Genomic DNA, 17,932 nt, shown 5'->3' on the forward strand with positions numbered 1-17,932 from the left:
TTCTAGGGCAATTGCTCTTGGCATATCAAAGGCCTTCGACAAGGTATGGCGTAAGGGCCTACTTCACAAGATTTCCAGCTACGGTATAACTGGAAATGTTTTCTCAATCATTAAATCATTTCTCTCCGATAGGCTCATAAGAGTAGTGGTCGATGGACAAAAATCAGAGACCTGCAGTATTAATGCTGGAGTCCCTCAAGGGTCAATCCTGGGCCCAACTCTCTTCCTGATCTACATCAATGACCTCCCTAAACACATATTAAATCATTCGTTGACATCTATGCTGATGACACGACCATCTACGGCAACACATCAAAGGCTGTAAATGACAAAGTTCTCTCTGATTCTCTCTCCTCTGATCTCGAGCGCGTGGTTCAGTGGGGGAAGAGGTGGCTGGTTACCTTTAATGCATCTAAAACCAAACTCCTATCTTTACATCATCAACGCTCTGATCCCCATCTGGCATCAATTGAAATGGATAGCTCTCGTCTAGGAGAAGCCCCATGTTTTGACAAGCTTCTGGGCTTGTCCTTTACTCTTGATCTGAAATGGAACACGTACATCAAGTCTGTTGCCAAGGTCGCTGGAAAGATGGTGGGATCTTTCTACCGCTCCAGAAGATATCTCATTACTGATGCAATTCTCTATCTATATAAAAGCCAAGTATGTCCAAGGATGGAATACTGCTGCCATATCTGGGCAGAAGTTGCTAAAAACAGCCTATCCTGCCTTGACAGAGTACAAAATAGACTTCGTGGCTTAGTGGGGGATGCCCTTTTCTCTATCCTGCAACCTCTCTCCCACAGAAGAGACGTTGCCAGCCTATCCTTGTTTTATCGTTATTTCCATGGCAGGTGCTCGTCTGAACTCCAATCTCTGGTCCCCCCTCGCCAATCTTTCAAGAAAAACACCCGTCTAGCTGAATCCACTGTGAAAAATTTTCCCCACTCTTTATCTGTGCCTAAATCAAAACGTAGATTCCATGAACAAAGCTTCTTTCTTAGAACTGAACGCCTGTGGAACTGTTCCGTCTGCCTGCTTCACACCTGACTACAACCTTGATGTCTTCAAGTCCAACGTAAACAAATTCCTGATGAACCGCCCCCTTAAGTAAACACTCCATTAAATCTCCACACTAACGTACTGTACTTGCAATAACCCTTATTCCTGAGTGGCTTCCGGGCCTTTATAAGTGGTGGCCACCGTGTGTACAAAAAAAAGCAAAATGGAAAAAAATTAAAATAAATATGAAAAAAAAAAAATAGTTGTAGGGCACACAACCCCTACTATACAAAAGAAAATATGAGTTATCCCCCTTGTTAATTATTATTTATTTTATTTTTAGATTATTAAAGCCGAACTAAATGATTTTTTTTTAATTAAAACTAGGGACGTTATTTTATTCCAAATAACATGGTACAACAATGACCAATGAAGAACTATATATATATATATATATATATATATATATATATATATATATATATATAATTTCTGGCGAGGACGCATCACAGAACGTCTGAAACGCGCGTAAAAACGGTTTCAATGACTTAAAAACATTATTACAATGATCCAAACATAATTCCCAATGAAAAAACCAAGACACGGAATAATAAAATAATGTTAAAAAATACACATTGTTGGTGACTACCCCCTTATTTAAATATATATATATATATATATATATATATATATATATATATATATATATATATATATTAAAGTGAGAATATGTGGGAGAGAACACTTCTCAACCTATATACTTAACGAATTTTTGATTTACAGACTTGAAATTTAGTATACATGGTATTCAGACAGGTAGAAAACTTTTTAATCAGTTTTAATTCGGAAACAGGGGCTGCTAAGGGGGTCAAAATTAAGCAATTAGAATATGGGGGGTCATCGGATTTTTATCTGTTTGTCAACTAATTCACGAATGCACATGAATCGTTCACGTGATAGATACCTTATGTTAAGAATAAGTACGTTTGAAAACACTATTCAAATTGTGTCAAGCTGGACTACTGGTTATCATACTTGACTCACTGTCTTTAGGTTTTGGTTTCGATTTCAGTTCGAGCATTTTTTACTTACAGGAAATCAACTGTTTAAACCCCCCCCCCCCCATAAAACTCGCATGCACAAGTCTTAGCTTCTGCATGAATCAAAAATATAATATTTGTGTGTATTTTAGGACAGGGCAACGACAGACGAGCTGCTAGCAGCACTGATGAGTTGTGGTACAACGAAACAGTACTGTATGTCGATGACTAAAAATATATTTTAAGTCCCCCCCCCTCTTTGGGTAGAGCACTGTCGTAAATAATCTCACCCGCTACTTAATTGGCTGAAAAATGCGAAGTTCGCTGTTTGTTTATAAATAAGCGGTTTGAGCACTATAAAAGTGGTGGACAAATGTTCGTTTAAATTAGACATTTGGCGAGGTTATTTGCGGGCACCGCTCTCGTGAGTCGATCGGTGGAACTGCTGACTATTAACGTGATGGTTTTAGGTTTAATCCTCGGCTTGGGAGAGGTGCTAGTTTAGCCGCACTGATGAGTTGTGATACAACAAAACAGTACTGTACGTGGATGACTACAAATATATTTTTTTCATCACCTCCTGACATGCTATATATATGTGTGTGTGTGTGCGCGCACGCACGCGCGTGAGGGATGTCCCAAAATAATATCTCCTATTTTTTATTCCGCTCGAATGGATCAGGGAGGATTGCAAATTGCATTGTTATGATGACTGAACTTATGCATTCATGACTTGAATGTTTCAAGTCTCTGTTGCAGTTATTGACGGTGTGATTCTCTAAAAATACAACCCTTGTTATGGACGTGCGTGAGAAAAAGATATATATCATTGAATCTCTCATGCAGAGAAAATTGGACCGATCAACATTAATCGGTGCCTGTTGAGCGTTTACGAAGCCGATGCAGTTGATATCAGCAAAGTTAGGAGATGGGTTCGTCAATTTCATAGTGGCGACAGAGATATGAGTGACAAATTGCCGTCCTGACTTTTCTAATCGAGTCATCAAAAGAGGCTGGCAAAAGTTCATTGAGAATTGTACTGGCTATGTGGAAAAATGAAAAAAAAAATGTCGCTTGTTTTAACGCAACTACTCCAGTCTTCATAGTTATTTAAGTTTTAAAAAAATTGGAGGTTTTACTTTTGGAACGACCTTTGTATGACATAGCGCACCCCAGACGTCCGTTAACAGCCATTTTTCATCACTGGCAAAAGTGCATTAAGAATGCTGGTGACTATGCAAAAAAATAAATACTGGAGCACAAAACATCACCTGTTTTAATGGTACCACTTCCGTCTTTATAGCTCTTGAAAATTTTAGTTTCTAACTAAAAATAAAAGGTCTTTCTTTTGGACGAAACAGCTTAAAAACGGGTAAGGAAAAAATTCCTATTTTTATCTAATAATGTCTCAATATTATCAGATTAAGTATTTTGTAATGATTTGTAGCTAAGTGCGTTGTTTTTATTGCCAATAACATGGGACAATAATAACAAATGTAACTTTATCAATCATGACATTAATAGGATGCACATCTTTAAATCTTGCACATTTATGAATGAATAGTGTAACGAGTCTAAACAAATTAGAAACGCGTCAAAATTAGGCAAAATGACAAAAGCTTAGAAAAATAGACAGTGATGACTTTATATATATATATATATATATATATATATATATATATATATATATATATATATATATATATATATATATTTGCAGCAGGTCATTATTTAGACACGTCTGCTTGAACACGTGAAAGAGTTATTCTATTTTCCGATCTTGTTGGATATTTTTTCTATTTGCTGAGCGGTCTTTTTTTAATTTCGGCAGGCGTGTTATACAGAATGGCGCCCAGAAGTTGTTGGTCAGCCATGTTTTTCTCAAGCACTGTCTATCGGGCATCCGACTTTCGTCAGGAGCAATTGTTGTTTTCTTTCCTTTTCTTTTCCTTTGGGGCTTTGTGTATTTATAAAGGAAAAGAAAAGGAAAGAAAACAACAACAGTTACTCCTGACGACAATCGGATGCCCGATAGAAAACGCTTGAGAAAAACATGGCTGACCAACAACTTCTGGGCGCCATTCTGTATAACATGCCTGCCGAAATTAAAAAGACCGCTTGGCAAATAGAAAAAATATCCAACAAGATCGGAAAATAGAATAACTCTGTCGTGTTCAAGCAAACGTGTCTACATATATATATATATATATATATATATATATATATATATATATATATATATATATATATATATATACTAGCAGGGAGGTCTGACGTTGCCCGAGATTGAATGATGATCAACGAATATTTCACACTCCTATATTTTTATTGTCATCGAAATCCGTGAAATAGCCCTGGAGAAAGCTTCCCATGCTTCCATGTAGTAAGTTAGTCCAAATATATGTTAGATTACATTGCACTGTAGAGAACCTATTGTTTTTTTTTAATTACTTTATGTAAACTTCTTTCCAGTTAATGAAAAACAAAAATTAAGAAATTTTAACTTACAGACCATGTTATGCAAAAAAAAAAAAAAAAAAAATTAATTCTTATAAATTTTTTTTGCAGTTAATGATAAAATAATTAAGAAATTTACGTGCGGAGTTTGAACCTACAGACCATGTCATGCAAAAAAAACAAAAAAAAAAAAAAACGCTATCAACTTACCCAGAGTAGAATTTTAACGGCCCGTTATTCTGTTATTGTTGCTAAGCGACGACATGGAAAAATCGCTTAACCGATGATAAATGAATTAAAATAACGGTTTCGATTATCGATTATCAGTAATTATCGAGGGTATTCTGAAATAAAACTTTATATACAGTCATAGCCGACAGAAAAAAAATGAATAATCTACCCTGTGGATTAAATAAATGTTTCAGCTTGACAAAATGCACCTAACAATGAGTCGGAGGTGATATCGGCCAAAACGCTGTGAGAATAATTACGAAAATTAGTCGAAATAATCGAAATAATACAATGATCTTCACTATTTTAATCAAATCATTTTCGGTTGATGACTCTTTTTATAATTTTATTCGTTTATTTTACAGTCTATGCTACTGCAACCACGGTTATCACGGCTGTCACGTATTCGTCTAAATGATGTCATCTGCTATTGAGATCATCCACAGGGTGAAGCGAGTCATCATCTTATGATTTTCGTAGCTGAAAGCTGACTTTGAATGAATTGATGAACATGGAAAACGACGGTATGGCAAAAAGATACCCCATATCTGGTGTGCATTGCGAAGTTTATTATAATTTATACTAGCAGGCCGACCGGCATTGCCCGGTCGTAAAATACGTTTAAATATGATATTTTGATTAATGCAGGTTTCGTATTTATTATTATATTATATTGGACCCAATAATACAGTAATGATTGAAAAAGTTTAAAAAAAGACTCGTGCGCCATCACCGAGAATCGAAACCAAAACGTTTAGCTTACGATTTCCTTTAACGTTAACGTCTGAGCTATAAAGACATGTTTGCTGAAAGGCTAAAAATTAAAATATGAACGAATCGCTATTACGTTACGCATGCATAATCGTAATGTTCGATCGTCACCTGGCAAATTCCATTTTATTAATTTTTACACTTTTGCAACGATTTTCATCGACTAAAACCCAAATATAGTTTCACGTGGGTTCGAATGCCCTATATATTAAGTTTCATGTCTGTAGACCAAAAATTGACAGAGGAGTTAGGTAACCAATTTTTTTACACAAATATATATACGCATACAATATATATATATATATATATATATATATAAAATAAAACATATATATGTATATATATATGTTTCATTTTATTTTTATTTTCATTTTTTTTAAGTTTGTTTTTGAAATATGGTTACTTTCAATGTATATTGTTTTATATATATATATATATATATATATATATATATATATATATATATATATATATATATATATATATATATATATAATAAGATAAAAAGCTATAGCAAACATCTAAATGACTATTTTAACCACAGTTCCTGATTTCAAAAAACGAAAAATTAAAAGATTCATCTGCCTTACTTTTAATGCTAGGTTTATTTATGGTGTCTTTTAAGTTCAATAAAAACCCTCCAAAATTTGCTGATGAGGAAACCTTGCTTACCAAAAAACTATATATTATTATTCTACATAACTTGATGTATACCACAATAAAAAGCATTGTTTTCCGAAACGATCGTACAGATAATTGATTTTGTTGTTGTTCCTTCTTATGAAACGGATTTTTAATTTAATTAAAATTTGATTTTTAAATTTTAAATTATAAATCACATACTTAATATATATATATATATATATATAAATATATATATATAAAGAAGTTTGTTTTTATTATAACCTTTTTACGCAAATATTATGCAAGTATAAATCATGTAGAATATCTGCATGAATATAATTACATATAATAGTTCACTAAGGATGATGTTCCCATAAGAAAACCGAAAAAACTAATTAATTCAAATCAATGTTTAAAAGAATATGCAAATTAGCTAGATCTTTTGCTAGTGAATGCAATTCAACGACCCATATATAACAAATTTGCATTTTCTTTTTTTAAATAAACAGAAAAAAGGTTCGCCTTTTTTCTTCTTTGCATTCGGGCCAATATCCTTTTTTGTGTTATCAAAGTGTAGCATCTGTTCCAGCAGATACTGCACTTAAGATAATTTGTACCAGTCAATGGAGGGGAAACCCTCTATACTGGGACAATTATTATTTTTGGTAACCAGAGTGCCCCCTTTTTGCCTACTTTTAGGGGAGCTGGTTTTTACCCCACATTAAAAACGGCCTTGTGCCTAATTTGCTCAGTGGGGGAGCAAATAAATACCATCTGTTCCAGCAGATACTGTAATGAAAGTAATATGTGGGGGGGGCAACCCCACATATCAGACCATTGCTCTTGAAGCAATCAGTTTTGGTCAATGTAGAGGAAACCCTTCATACCAATTGTCACTATCCAGTCCCCCCTGGGGGAGCTGATCCTTCTCCCCTCACTCTCCACATTAAAAAAATGGCCTTGCGCCTAATTTGCTCAGTGGGGAAACAAATAAATAACTAAATAAATAATAAAAAAAGAGTTTTTAATATGAATATTAATACATACACAAAAATACATGAGTATAGACGTGTTTATTTTACCGTCTATACCATTGCTACCACAGCTGTCACATATTCATCTAAATAATGTCATCCACGAGCGTGATCTGAGTCCCCATCACCTCCAATCTGTAGTGGAATGGGGGCAAAAATAGATGGTCACATTCAATGCTGCCAAGACTAAGCTTCTTTGCTTCAATAACTACAAGAAACCTTTTCTACCACCAATAGCATTGGCTAAGAATACACTGCCTGAAAGTACTTTCTTTAAACTCCTCGGCCTAAAGTTTACAGGAAACATGAACTGGAATATATACATTGAGAACATTGCCAAGGCTGCTGCAAAGAAGGTGGGCTCTCTCTACTGAGCCAGAAAATTACTTACGCCTGAAAGTATCCTGTACCTCTATAAGGCCACCATTCGCCCATATATGAAGTATTGCTGTCACATTTGGACTGGTGCATCCGCTCCTTGTCTCGCACTTCTGGACAGGGTTCAAAAGAGAGTCGCCAACCTGATCGGTCCTGAACTGTCATCTAAGCTTCAGCCAGTGTCCCATCGACGAAATGTTTCATCCCTCTGCCTGTTCTACAAATACTTTAATGGTGGCTGCTCTGACGAACTGCAAGCACGTGTACCTCCTCGACGTGACTGCACCCGACGGACCCGACGGACCCGACGGACCCGACAAGCAGCTAAGTCCCACCACTTTACAGTAGAGATCCCTAGGTGTAAGGAAGCCTTTTACTCCAATAGTTTCTTCCCCAGAACTGCAAGTCTTTGGAACTCCCTTCCGGGATACTGCTTTCCCAACTGGACTGATATGCAGAAGTTCAAGTGTAATGTGAACAAACATCTTTCTACTCATCTCCCTTCATAATGCCCCGCAAATTGTTCCCGATAGTAGCCCCCTACTTAAAAGTTGCATTTGCCTTGTTTGGGGTGAATATTGAATAAAAAGAAAATTTTTAAGCTGACTTTGAATGAATTGATGAACAGGGACAAAGTTAAATATTCCTCATAGATGGTGCGGCACAAAGATATTCCATATTGGGGGGGTACATTGTGATATCTATAGATGTAGGCAGGTCAGATCTCAATCAATAGGCATCTATGTAAATGCAACTATTACATATAGACCAACATCAACGGTTATCAAACAAGGTGAAAAATGCTGGACATCTTGAAAAAAAAAACGGAGCTTAGACACTGGTTTTTGGCGGTAAGCAATCCTCGATAATGACTTGCGTCACTAGTGTTATATAGCCGTCTTTTGGTCTTATGCAAAATGTCTTTTTTACGTTTATACAGGGTTTCTGAAAAGAAGCTGATGGTTTTAAAAAATTCATAACTTTCTTAATTTTTTATATTTTTCTTTTATTTTTTTAAATCCTCTAGAGTTAACCTTGCAAGGTCATCATGAATTATTACACTACCGGGGCGTATATTTATCGTAGAGCCATATTTTCGGTTGAATGAGTCAATATCATTAACTCAAAGAGAATTTCAACGAAACTTCAACACAAGAAATTCCCCTACTCCCAATGCAATAAAAGCTATGGTGGCTCGATTTCCTGAGCAAGGATCTGTATGTGACCTCCCTAAATCTGGTAGACCCCGAAGGGCAAGAAGTGATGAGAATCGTCAGAGAGTGTGTCCGAGGATCCATCCTCATCAGTAAGAAGAAGATCAAGTCAAATTGGGGTCTCTTGATTAATGTGGTTCCAGAAGGACGGTGCAACGGCACATACGGCACGAGAAACATTAAATCTGCTCCAGGACATATTCGGCAACCGAATAATTTCTCATGGCTGTGAGATAAATTGGCCCCTACGCTCGCAAGATCTCACATGTGCAGATTTCTTCCTTTGGGATTACCTCAAAGAGCAAACAAACCAGCCACAATAAATGCCCTTAAAAACAATATAGAGGAGGAAATTAAGGTCATAAGCCTTGAAACATTAAGTGATGTGCTGGACAATGCCCTGCAGAAAGCAGAAGAGTGTGAAAATGAAAATGGTGGACATTTGAGTAACATCATTTTTCATAACTAAAATTAGACCTTGTGAAAAACATCTCTAAATATCACGGAGAGGCTCATCTACCTACATATGAAAATTGTTAAGCATAACTTAAATATTGATGAAGTTAATCAAATTTAAAATCCGTCAGCCTCTTTTGGGACACTGTATTTATAAAAGTGTATAACTTTGACCAGCCTTTCGTCAAATGTGCGTAACATATACACTCACTGATACGTTTAAATGACAATTTTTATATTTTACGAGAATAACGCTCGTAAAATATAAACAGAGGCTTTATTTACAAATTCAGCTTTTACGTACAAGAGTGATGCATTTTTCTAGGTTGATAGTTTCCGTGGGTGCGTGAAGCGAGATAGTAGTGGTTGTAGTGTTGTGTCGTCGCATCGGTGGCATGCCGTATCTTCTGTATCCTGCCCTTGTTTCCCCCAGTCTTTATATTGATTTATGACATCAAATAAATATTCTCGTCAATTTTCTTGCTTTGTTTGCATTGCGTTTTCGCAATTTTCAGTTCTCTGGGATGTAAACATTTCTTTTTGTTTTCGATTGGAATCTAGGATGATCATCATTGTTTATGTCTAATGCCATCCAAATAAAAATCGAGAATTGCTTCTTTTAAATATTGGGATATTCTTTTAAATAATCGTTGGGGATTGCCAATGCTTACAATTAAACGATAGGAATATGTTCGCTTTTCTCAGACCAAAAGAACCACATACCTTCTTACTTGTCCAAAGCCTGAAAGAACGCTATAACAACGAGTTATATTTTGCGTAGGTTTTATTTGTCTTATGGATTCCCTCGTCGGAGTTTGTCACGCCGAGTCTCTTTCTACATTTTCATTCGTTTCCCTTTCTGCTTTCAACAGAATTGTCCACACGTCTGTTCGTTAAGGCGTTTCTCGCCAACTGTAGCTTGATCTTTGCGAACTAACTATTACATCAGCATAACAGACCAAATCGTTGTTTAAATCTGAGGCCATCCTAATCAAAATTGAGAATTGCGCGTTTTAGATATTGGGATACTTCGCTGAACAATGTCGATTCTTACAATTGAATTTAATATTGCGTGTTTGCAATCCATCTGCGTATTTTTCTTCTCAACCGGGTCAATATCTTACACTAGTAAGCAAATAGTAATCATGTTACATGTGTTGAATAGCGGAATGAGTGCATGTAAACAGCGTGATGTTTAATTAACTGATTCCCTTTAACGTTGTGGTAAATACAGTGTGCTTTCTAGTATGAGTGTGGGTTTGTGTATATATAATGATTGCGTGTGCGGCCGCTGCTTCACACATACACGTAGTTAACAAACGTGACACACAAACTATTATAGACGGCTTTTCTTTCAATTAACGATAGCAACGTGTCTGCTTGTCTCAGAGCAAAAGAACCACATACCTTCTAATTTGTCCAAACCCTGAAAGAACGTCATAACAACCCGTTATGTTTTACATGGGTTTTATTCGTCTTAGTGATTCCCTAGTTGGAGCTTGGCACGCTGAGTCTCTTTCTACATTTTCACTGGTTCTCCTTCCTGTGTCTAATGGGGTCGTTCACACGTCCGTTCGCTAACGCGTTTCTCGCCAACTCTAGCTTGGTCTCTGCTAACTAACTAATACGTCAGAAAATCACGTGTCGTTCATGTATGCTAATTCCTTGTTTGCTTAACTAACCAAATTCCGTAACTACTTCGAAAATTCCAAAATCGACTTTATTTATTTTATTCGAAAAGTAAAATTCCCGACTAAGCATTCTATGCTGCAAATCCACATTTTCCAAAATCTAATTTATTTATTTTTCTAATAATAATAATAATAATAATAATAATCGACCAGGTTACTCGACGTTGCCCCGGCATGCTAATATAATATTACACATAGACCAGAATGAGGAAACATTGTATAACGCTATTTTTGGGCCGTTGCTAGTATGTCAGATTGAAAAGAAGAAGAAAAAGAAATCTTAAAATTTATCAAATATAGCGAGAAACGCAAACGTCATTGATCTCCAGGAATAGAGATAGTCTAATAACGTGCATGACCTGTGACCTTGCCGAGATTTTTGCAGTTGATGTCGCCGAGGTGAGTGGTGTGTACGATAGACAAAACCTAAAAGATATTTTCTAGAGTCTGAGAACACAAACTCTGATTTGGGAAAGAAACAAAAAAGAAATAAAGATTATTGAATTAGAATTTAATCTCTGGGAATAAGAATAAAGCAGAGAAATAAGAGTTTTTTTATATGCGAAGGGAAGTGGGGAGTGATCCACAGAAATTGTCAATAGAAGCAGAAGCAAAACGCCAGTTAACAATGTACTTCTGCTCGCTAAAAGAATTCACGTCGTTCACAGATAGACGCCCCCCCCCAACCCATCCACCAGACTCGGGGTCACAGTTGCTAACCAAAATCGTCTTGAACTTGAAGACTTAAGAACCAAAATGCAATCCAAAAACATTTTCGACTCTAGCTCAATCGTGTAACATTCATTAAAATTATTATTTTTATGCAAAAAAAGCGAAAAAATAAAAAAAAAACGTCGACATTTATTTTTCTCGCTTAAAAATTACCTCTGCTTCTCAAAGTGTAGTATCTGTTCTTACTACATGCTGTACTTATGTTTGTAACTTTGTAATATAAAGTGGGGAACCACTTTTCTGTATTAATTTAATGTAAAATGATCACCCACTTTACAACCAGTCAGTCTCAAAGCCATTCAAGTCATTCTCCAGATCATTCGAGTTGTTTTTTAAGGATTCCGGCTATTTTTAAGCATTCAAGTCATTCTTAAGGTCATTCAATTCATCCTTAAGTTCATTAAAGTCATTCTAAGTCATTTACTTTTTATTTATTTAAGTAATTTCAGCATATTTTTCGGTCATTTTAGTTTATCTTAAAGAATTTAATGTCAATCCTATATTCACGTATTCATTCATTACACGATAGCACGCGACTAATGGCTATCGGCCTTGTTATACAAAAAAAAGCGAAAAAAAAACGTCGACTTATTTATTTTTCTCGCTTAAAAGTTACCTCTGCCTCTCATAGGTACAAATTTGATGACCAACGCCAACATGGGATGAGTGATAATTTGACTGAACGGAACTCTGCGGTCTTCATCAGGGCGGCAAACATTTTGTAAGCAAGTACCAGGTGACCATCTGAAACTCATTAACTGCTAAAGTGAGAGACGTTACCATGTAAGATAATGGAGCCGGGTAATACCAGGTTTAATGTCCGATAATAAGGTCGGACAATACTGGGTTTTCCAAAAATAGGAAGCGAAACAAAGAACTGCCTTTGAGGTAAAAGAGTTACAGTTTGTGACCGGTGACGTAGAATGTAGGAAAGAAAGTCGAATGTAACAATGGGAATGCCGACTTATGCAACACGCCACCCCGTCTCTCTCTCTCTCTCTCTCTCTCTCTCTCTCTCTCTCTCTCTCTCTCTCTCTCTCTCTCTCCATGACCACAAGCTCTCAGTGTCAAATAAAACAGCATTTGGTTTTATATCGGAATCGTTGGTTTTGTTATTGAAAACACAGTATACACTCGCACGCACGAAAAACGCGCAAAGCGATTTGATACATGCACTTCAAGGCAGACTCGTTCGTTATCTAACAACTAGAAATATGAGATAAGGGATACTATAGAAACAGCAAATAAAATAAGCGATAAAAAAATTCTTTTTGTGTTTTCCGAGTCTTCAATCGTAAACTAACCTGCGATAGAAACATGCTTTAAAACATTCAAAGCGAAAAGACAACGTAAATGTTTTCTTTTTTTAGTTTTTATCATGTAAGGAGGGCACAATAAAGAAATTGTAAGAAAAGAACTTTTAAAGAAAAACTAAAACTTTTGTTAAAGGATATCATTTCACAGATTGAATGCTTTGATAGAGTATGGCGTAAAGGTCTACTTCACAAGATCTCCAGCTACGGTATAGCTGGAAATGTCTTCTCAATTATTAAATCATTTCCCTCTGATAAGCTCATAAGAGTAATGGTTGATGGACAGAAATCAGAAGCTTTCAGTATAAATGCTGGAGTCCCTCAGGGATCCATCAAGGGCCCAACTCTTTTCCTAATCTACATTAATGATCTTCCAAAATCATATCCTTAGATCATTCGTAGATATTTATGCTGACGACACTACCATCTATGGCAGTACATCAAAGACCGTAAACGACCAGGTTCTCTCTGATTTTCTCTCTTCTAATCTTGAGCATGTGGTACAATGGGGGAAAAAGTGGCTGGTTACTTTTAATGCACCAAGTTTCTATCTATACATCATCAACTCTCTGATCCCCATCTAGCATTAACTGAAATGAATGGCTCTCATTTTGGAGCTCCTGGGCTTGATCATTACTCCTGATATGAAATGGAACACGTACAATTAAACGATAGAAATATGTTCGCTTCTCTCAGACCAAAGGTCGCTGGGAAAATGCTGAGATCCTTCTATCGATCCAGTAGATATCTCACTGCTGATGCAATTCTCTACCTATATAAGAGCCAGGTACGTCCAAGAATGGAGTACTGTTGCCACATCTTGGCAAGAGCTGCTAGAAGCAGCTTATCCTGCCTTGAAAGAGTTCAAAATAGACTTCGTAGCCTAGTGGGGATGCACTTTTCTCTTCCCTACAACCTCTTTCCCCACAGAAGAGACGTTTCGAGCCTGTATCTGCTTTATTGTTATTTTCATGGAACGTGTTCGTCTGAGTTCCAATCTATGGTCCTCGCCTCTCCAAACTTTCACGAGAAACACTCGTCTGGCTGAAAACACTATCAATAATTTCCCCCACTCTTTATCCGTATCTAAGCCTAAATGTAGATTCCATGAACAAAGCTTCTTTCTCAGAACTGCACACCTGTGGAACTTTCTTCGATTTGCCTGCTTTCTGTCTAACTATAATATGGTCGTCTTCAAGTCCAACATAAACAAATTCTTGCTGAGCCGTTCACCTTAAGTAATTCAATTTATCAAATTTCCACTACTAAGATTAACTACGTCACTGTCCCATTGACCACTTGTACACTTATTAACCCTTATCCTCGAGTGACCTCTTGGCCTTGATAAGTGTTGACTCTTTTGTAAAAAAAAAAAGGATAAAAATAAAACATCTACTTACGCTGAGGATGATGTAAGAATCGCCGGTGTAAAACGAAGATGTGTTCTTGTCCTGAAGAACAACTTTTAGTTTCTGTTTTAAAAAAAGAGAAAAGAAAAAACAGTTTTAATATCGTATCCAAATATAATAGAGGCGGCAACAAAATCCCACCCCTTCACTGTTAAAGTCCTTAGATGCCGTAAAGTAATTTACTCTAATAGTTTCTTCCCTCGTACTGCAAGACTTCGGAATTTCCTCCCTGTTTCTTGCTTCCCACAGTACTGACATGCAGAAGTTTACGTATCATGCAAACAGATCTAACGCTACTGAACTCCCCAAGATACCCTATTTGATCTAAAAAGTAACCCCTCACGTTCCAAGTGGAAATATGCACAAAATTATATATATATATATATATATATATATATATATATATATATATATATATATGTATGTATATTTTGGCAGTAAGTCATTATTCAAGCATGTCTGATTGAACACGACAGAGTAATTCTTTTTTTTTCCGATCGTTCTGGATATCTTTTCCATTCGCCGGGCGGTCTTTTTAATTTAAGCTGGCATGTTGTATAAAATGGCGCCCAAAAGTTAAATTACTAGAAGCCATACTTATCAAAAAACTTTTAAAAAAAAAACCCTAAAGCCCCTAAAAAACCCTAAAGCTCCTATCATTTAGCCGACAATAGCGCTATAAAACAACACCTAACATCTCATGATAAAAACTTAGAGTCGTTCGACAGCCTTTTGGCCCCCCCTTTTTTTTCTCCGCGCCCTCGACACCAATGTATCATTTTTATTGTTATCTTTTTTTGTTTGTTTTTACACGTCAATAAAAAATGTTTTAAAAATTTGGAGTTAAGTAGGATGTCCCCCAGTATGAAAGGGTGAATGCGGTATTATGGTGAAAGATACTAGCTGGGAGAAACTTTTGATTTTGTTTAGTTCTGGAGTGACAAGGATGACCAACGACACCCACAATCCCCCCCTTTTGAGTTGGCCATGTGCCTAAGTTTTTTCTTCATTGTTGATTTTCAATGTATTTTTAACATGAATAAAGGATTTAATATCTCAAAGTGTAGTATATGTTCTTCAGATGCGGCACTTCCATTTCTCGTTCTCTTTCAATGGAGGAAATATCCTTCACGACTGAGACAATTTTTATTTTTGTACCTTTTCTCCACATTAAAAAACGACCCTGGTGTCTAACTCTGTCCTGTGGGGAGGCATTATAAATAGGGACATGAGAAATATCTTAACGAATACTCACTTTAATAACTACATAATCTAAAGAAATTAACGAATGAAGAAATAGATATATAATTTCACTTAGATTAACCGTGTCTATACAAATTACCTTGATCATATATCTATATATAAATTTTAAAAAAAGGTCACCTCCATTAACCGCTTACATAATTATTGAAGCTTCAGAGCGTCTAATATCTTACAAGATCTTTTAAATAACAGCGACTAGTTATAACCGTATCAAACAGAATTTTGAATTAAAATCTTACAAAAAAAAAAATTTAAACAATGACAGTTTATAAGCACATAATAGAACATGAATTACTTCCCCTGAACAAAAGCCTGCAGACAAGTAAAAATTAATTACCTCCCTTGAACATAACTGAATGAATTAATTTTTGACCGTTTGAATTTAAAATACACAAGAGAATTATTTCCCCTGAACATTTAACGACATTAATTAATCTTTGAGCGTTTGGATTTAAATCTAAATAAAACAGCCAATTTGCAATTTACATCCTAGAGAGAGGATTCATTTCTCCACTGCCGATGAGTCATTACCCGAAAGGACCTTTGGAATTAAATACCACCCACAGTTAAAATCCAGGTAGATAAATGAATAAATATATATTTGTGACATGATGCGGACCGAGCGATGCCGAGTGACCTTGCTAGTCGACACGAATTCAGAGGAATTCGCACGGCTGAATTCTACTGATGATGATGATGGTTTGATGTTGTTTTAAACAGAAATGTCTATGGGATTTTGTCAGAAAGAAAAAATCAAATAATTGTTCTTATCTTATTGCTATTGTAAATCCGTTAACAACGAAAAGGTTGGTTTTAGACCCTCTGTTGAGCGATATGAAGAAATCCAGAGATTCTTAAGCTGAAATCTTGGGGTGGGAATCGGGGGTGAGGGGTCGCCGCCAGGCATTGGTCGACCTGGAGGTGACTAATAGCTCCTAATTACATGATAAGGAACACCTCAGTGCAATAAGGGTAAAAATGGGGATAGATAAAGCCGAAAGGAGGAGTAGAAATTAGGGAAACAGAGAGAGGGAGGAAATTCAAAAGAAAGGAAAGGGAGTACAAATTAATAGGATAAAAGAAGAGAGGGAGAGGAAAGAAAGAAAGAAAGAATAATTCCAAAAAGGTGGACGGAGGAACGACTGATTTGATAAAAACCAGACACTTGGCTAATTGGTGTCTCTTTTTCCGCTGATCCCTTTCCGTGGACTGACCGTAGATGAAGAACGGAGAACTTGGTAAAAGAAACAAAACTGCCAGCCCCCTAAGTTGCATGACTAGGCCAGTGTGTAACTATTAATTGTAGAATCAAAGACAATAATCAATTTTATGTTAAGAAAAACCAATTAAGTTTTGACTTTCTTTTCTTTGATTGGAACGCCGTTATGAATGCAATATATTTCTCCGATAACCCAGGTGACGGTTGGAAGCTGATTTGAAAGCGGAACCGGTATCGGCTACGGGTGCATTTCAATCACGAGCCTATGCAACTGAGCTGAGCTGCACTGGAGGTGTTACATATTAATATATATATATATATATATATATATATATATATATATATATATAATAAAAAAGAATATATATAAGGAACTCTGTGTGCGTGTGTGTTTACTTTTAATTTATTCATATCAATAACATTATGGGGTCTGGGTTCACATTATTGTGGGGGTGCGTTCGTGCTTGTTTTAATATTTGTATAAAGTTAATGACTTGTTATCATTTCTTTATCATCAATAGTTTACTTCCTACCAATTCAAGATTTCATTTTGATTTGTCGGTTCTTTTATCGTACGAACAACAAAATGTCATTTGCTTTAATCTCTTCTAGTATATACTTTGTCCAGGTCGGAATTATCATTATTGCATTACTTTGCATCCATATTTATAGAGTCACTTCCCTTTGAACAAAATAATAATATCTCAAAACAAACAGCATTGTTTCAAAAAAACGCCCCAAAAAAGCAAAAAAGAAAATGAAAAGCATCACTGTACACTGGTATATATAAATATATCTATAATATAAAGCTGAATGTGTGTGTGTGTGTGTGTGTGTGTGTGTGTGTGTGTGTGTGTGTGTGTGTGTGTGTGTGTGTGTGTGTGGTCACGAATAGGCTCCTATATGGTTGACTAGTTTAAAAACTGATTACATATAATGATAGATGTATCGAGACACAGGAACTGGTATGTTTGATCTGGCAGAATGGTGGTTCATTAAAAATGTTGGGTCTGCATTCGCGCCTGGTCCACAAAGTATGGAAGTAAAAAATTTAAAATAAAAAAAAAACGTTTACAAGTGTTTTTGATATAGATGTAC

At 36.0% G+C, this 17,932-nt stretch overlaps 1 protein-coding gene across 1 annotated transcript in view; it reads right to left on the reverse strand.

The window, feature by feature from the left end:
* LOC145266317 (advillin-like) overlaps positions 1 to 17,932 on the reverse strand; it is a 438,949-nt gene that overhangs the window by 369,559 nt on the left and 51,458 nt on the right. Inside the window, exon 2 of the mRNA XM_080121877.1 lies at positions 14,344 to 14,415. Within this exon, the coding sequence (XP_079978003.1) occupies positions 14,344 to 14,415 (72 nt within the window). The remainder of the gene's footprint in view (positions 1 to 14,343; positions 14,416 to 17,932) is intronic.

The sequence above is a fragment of the Euprymna scolopes genome, chromosome 41, assembly GCF_053919585.1.
Source record: "Euprymna scolopes isolate OS-2025 chromosome 41, ASM5391958v1, whole genome shotgun sequence".
NCBI classification, from domain to species: domain Eukaryota; kingdom Metazoa; phylum Mollusca; class Cephalopoda; order Sepiida; family Sepiolidae; genus Euprymna; species Euprymna scolopes.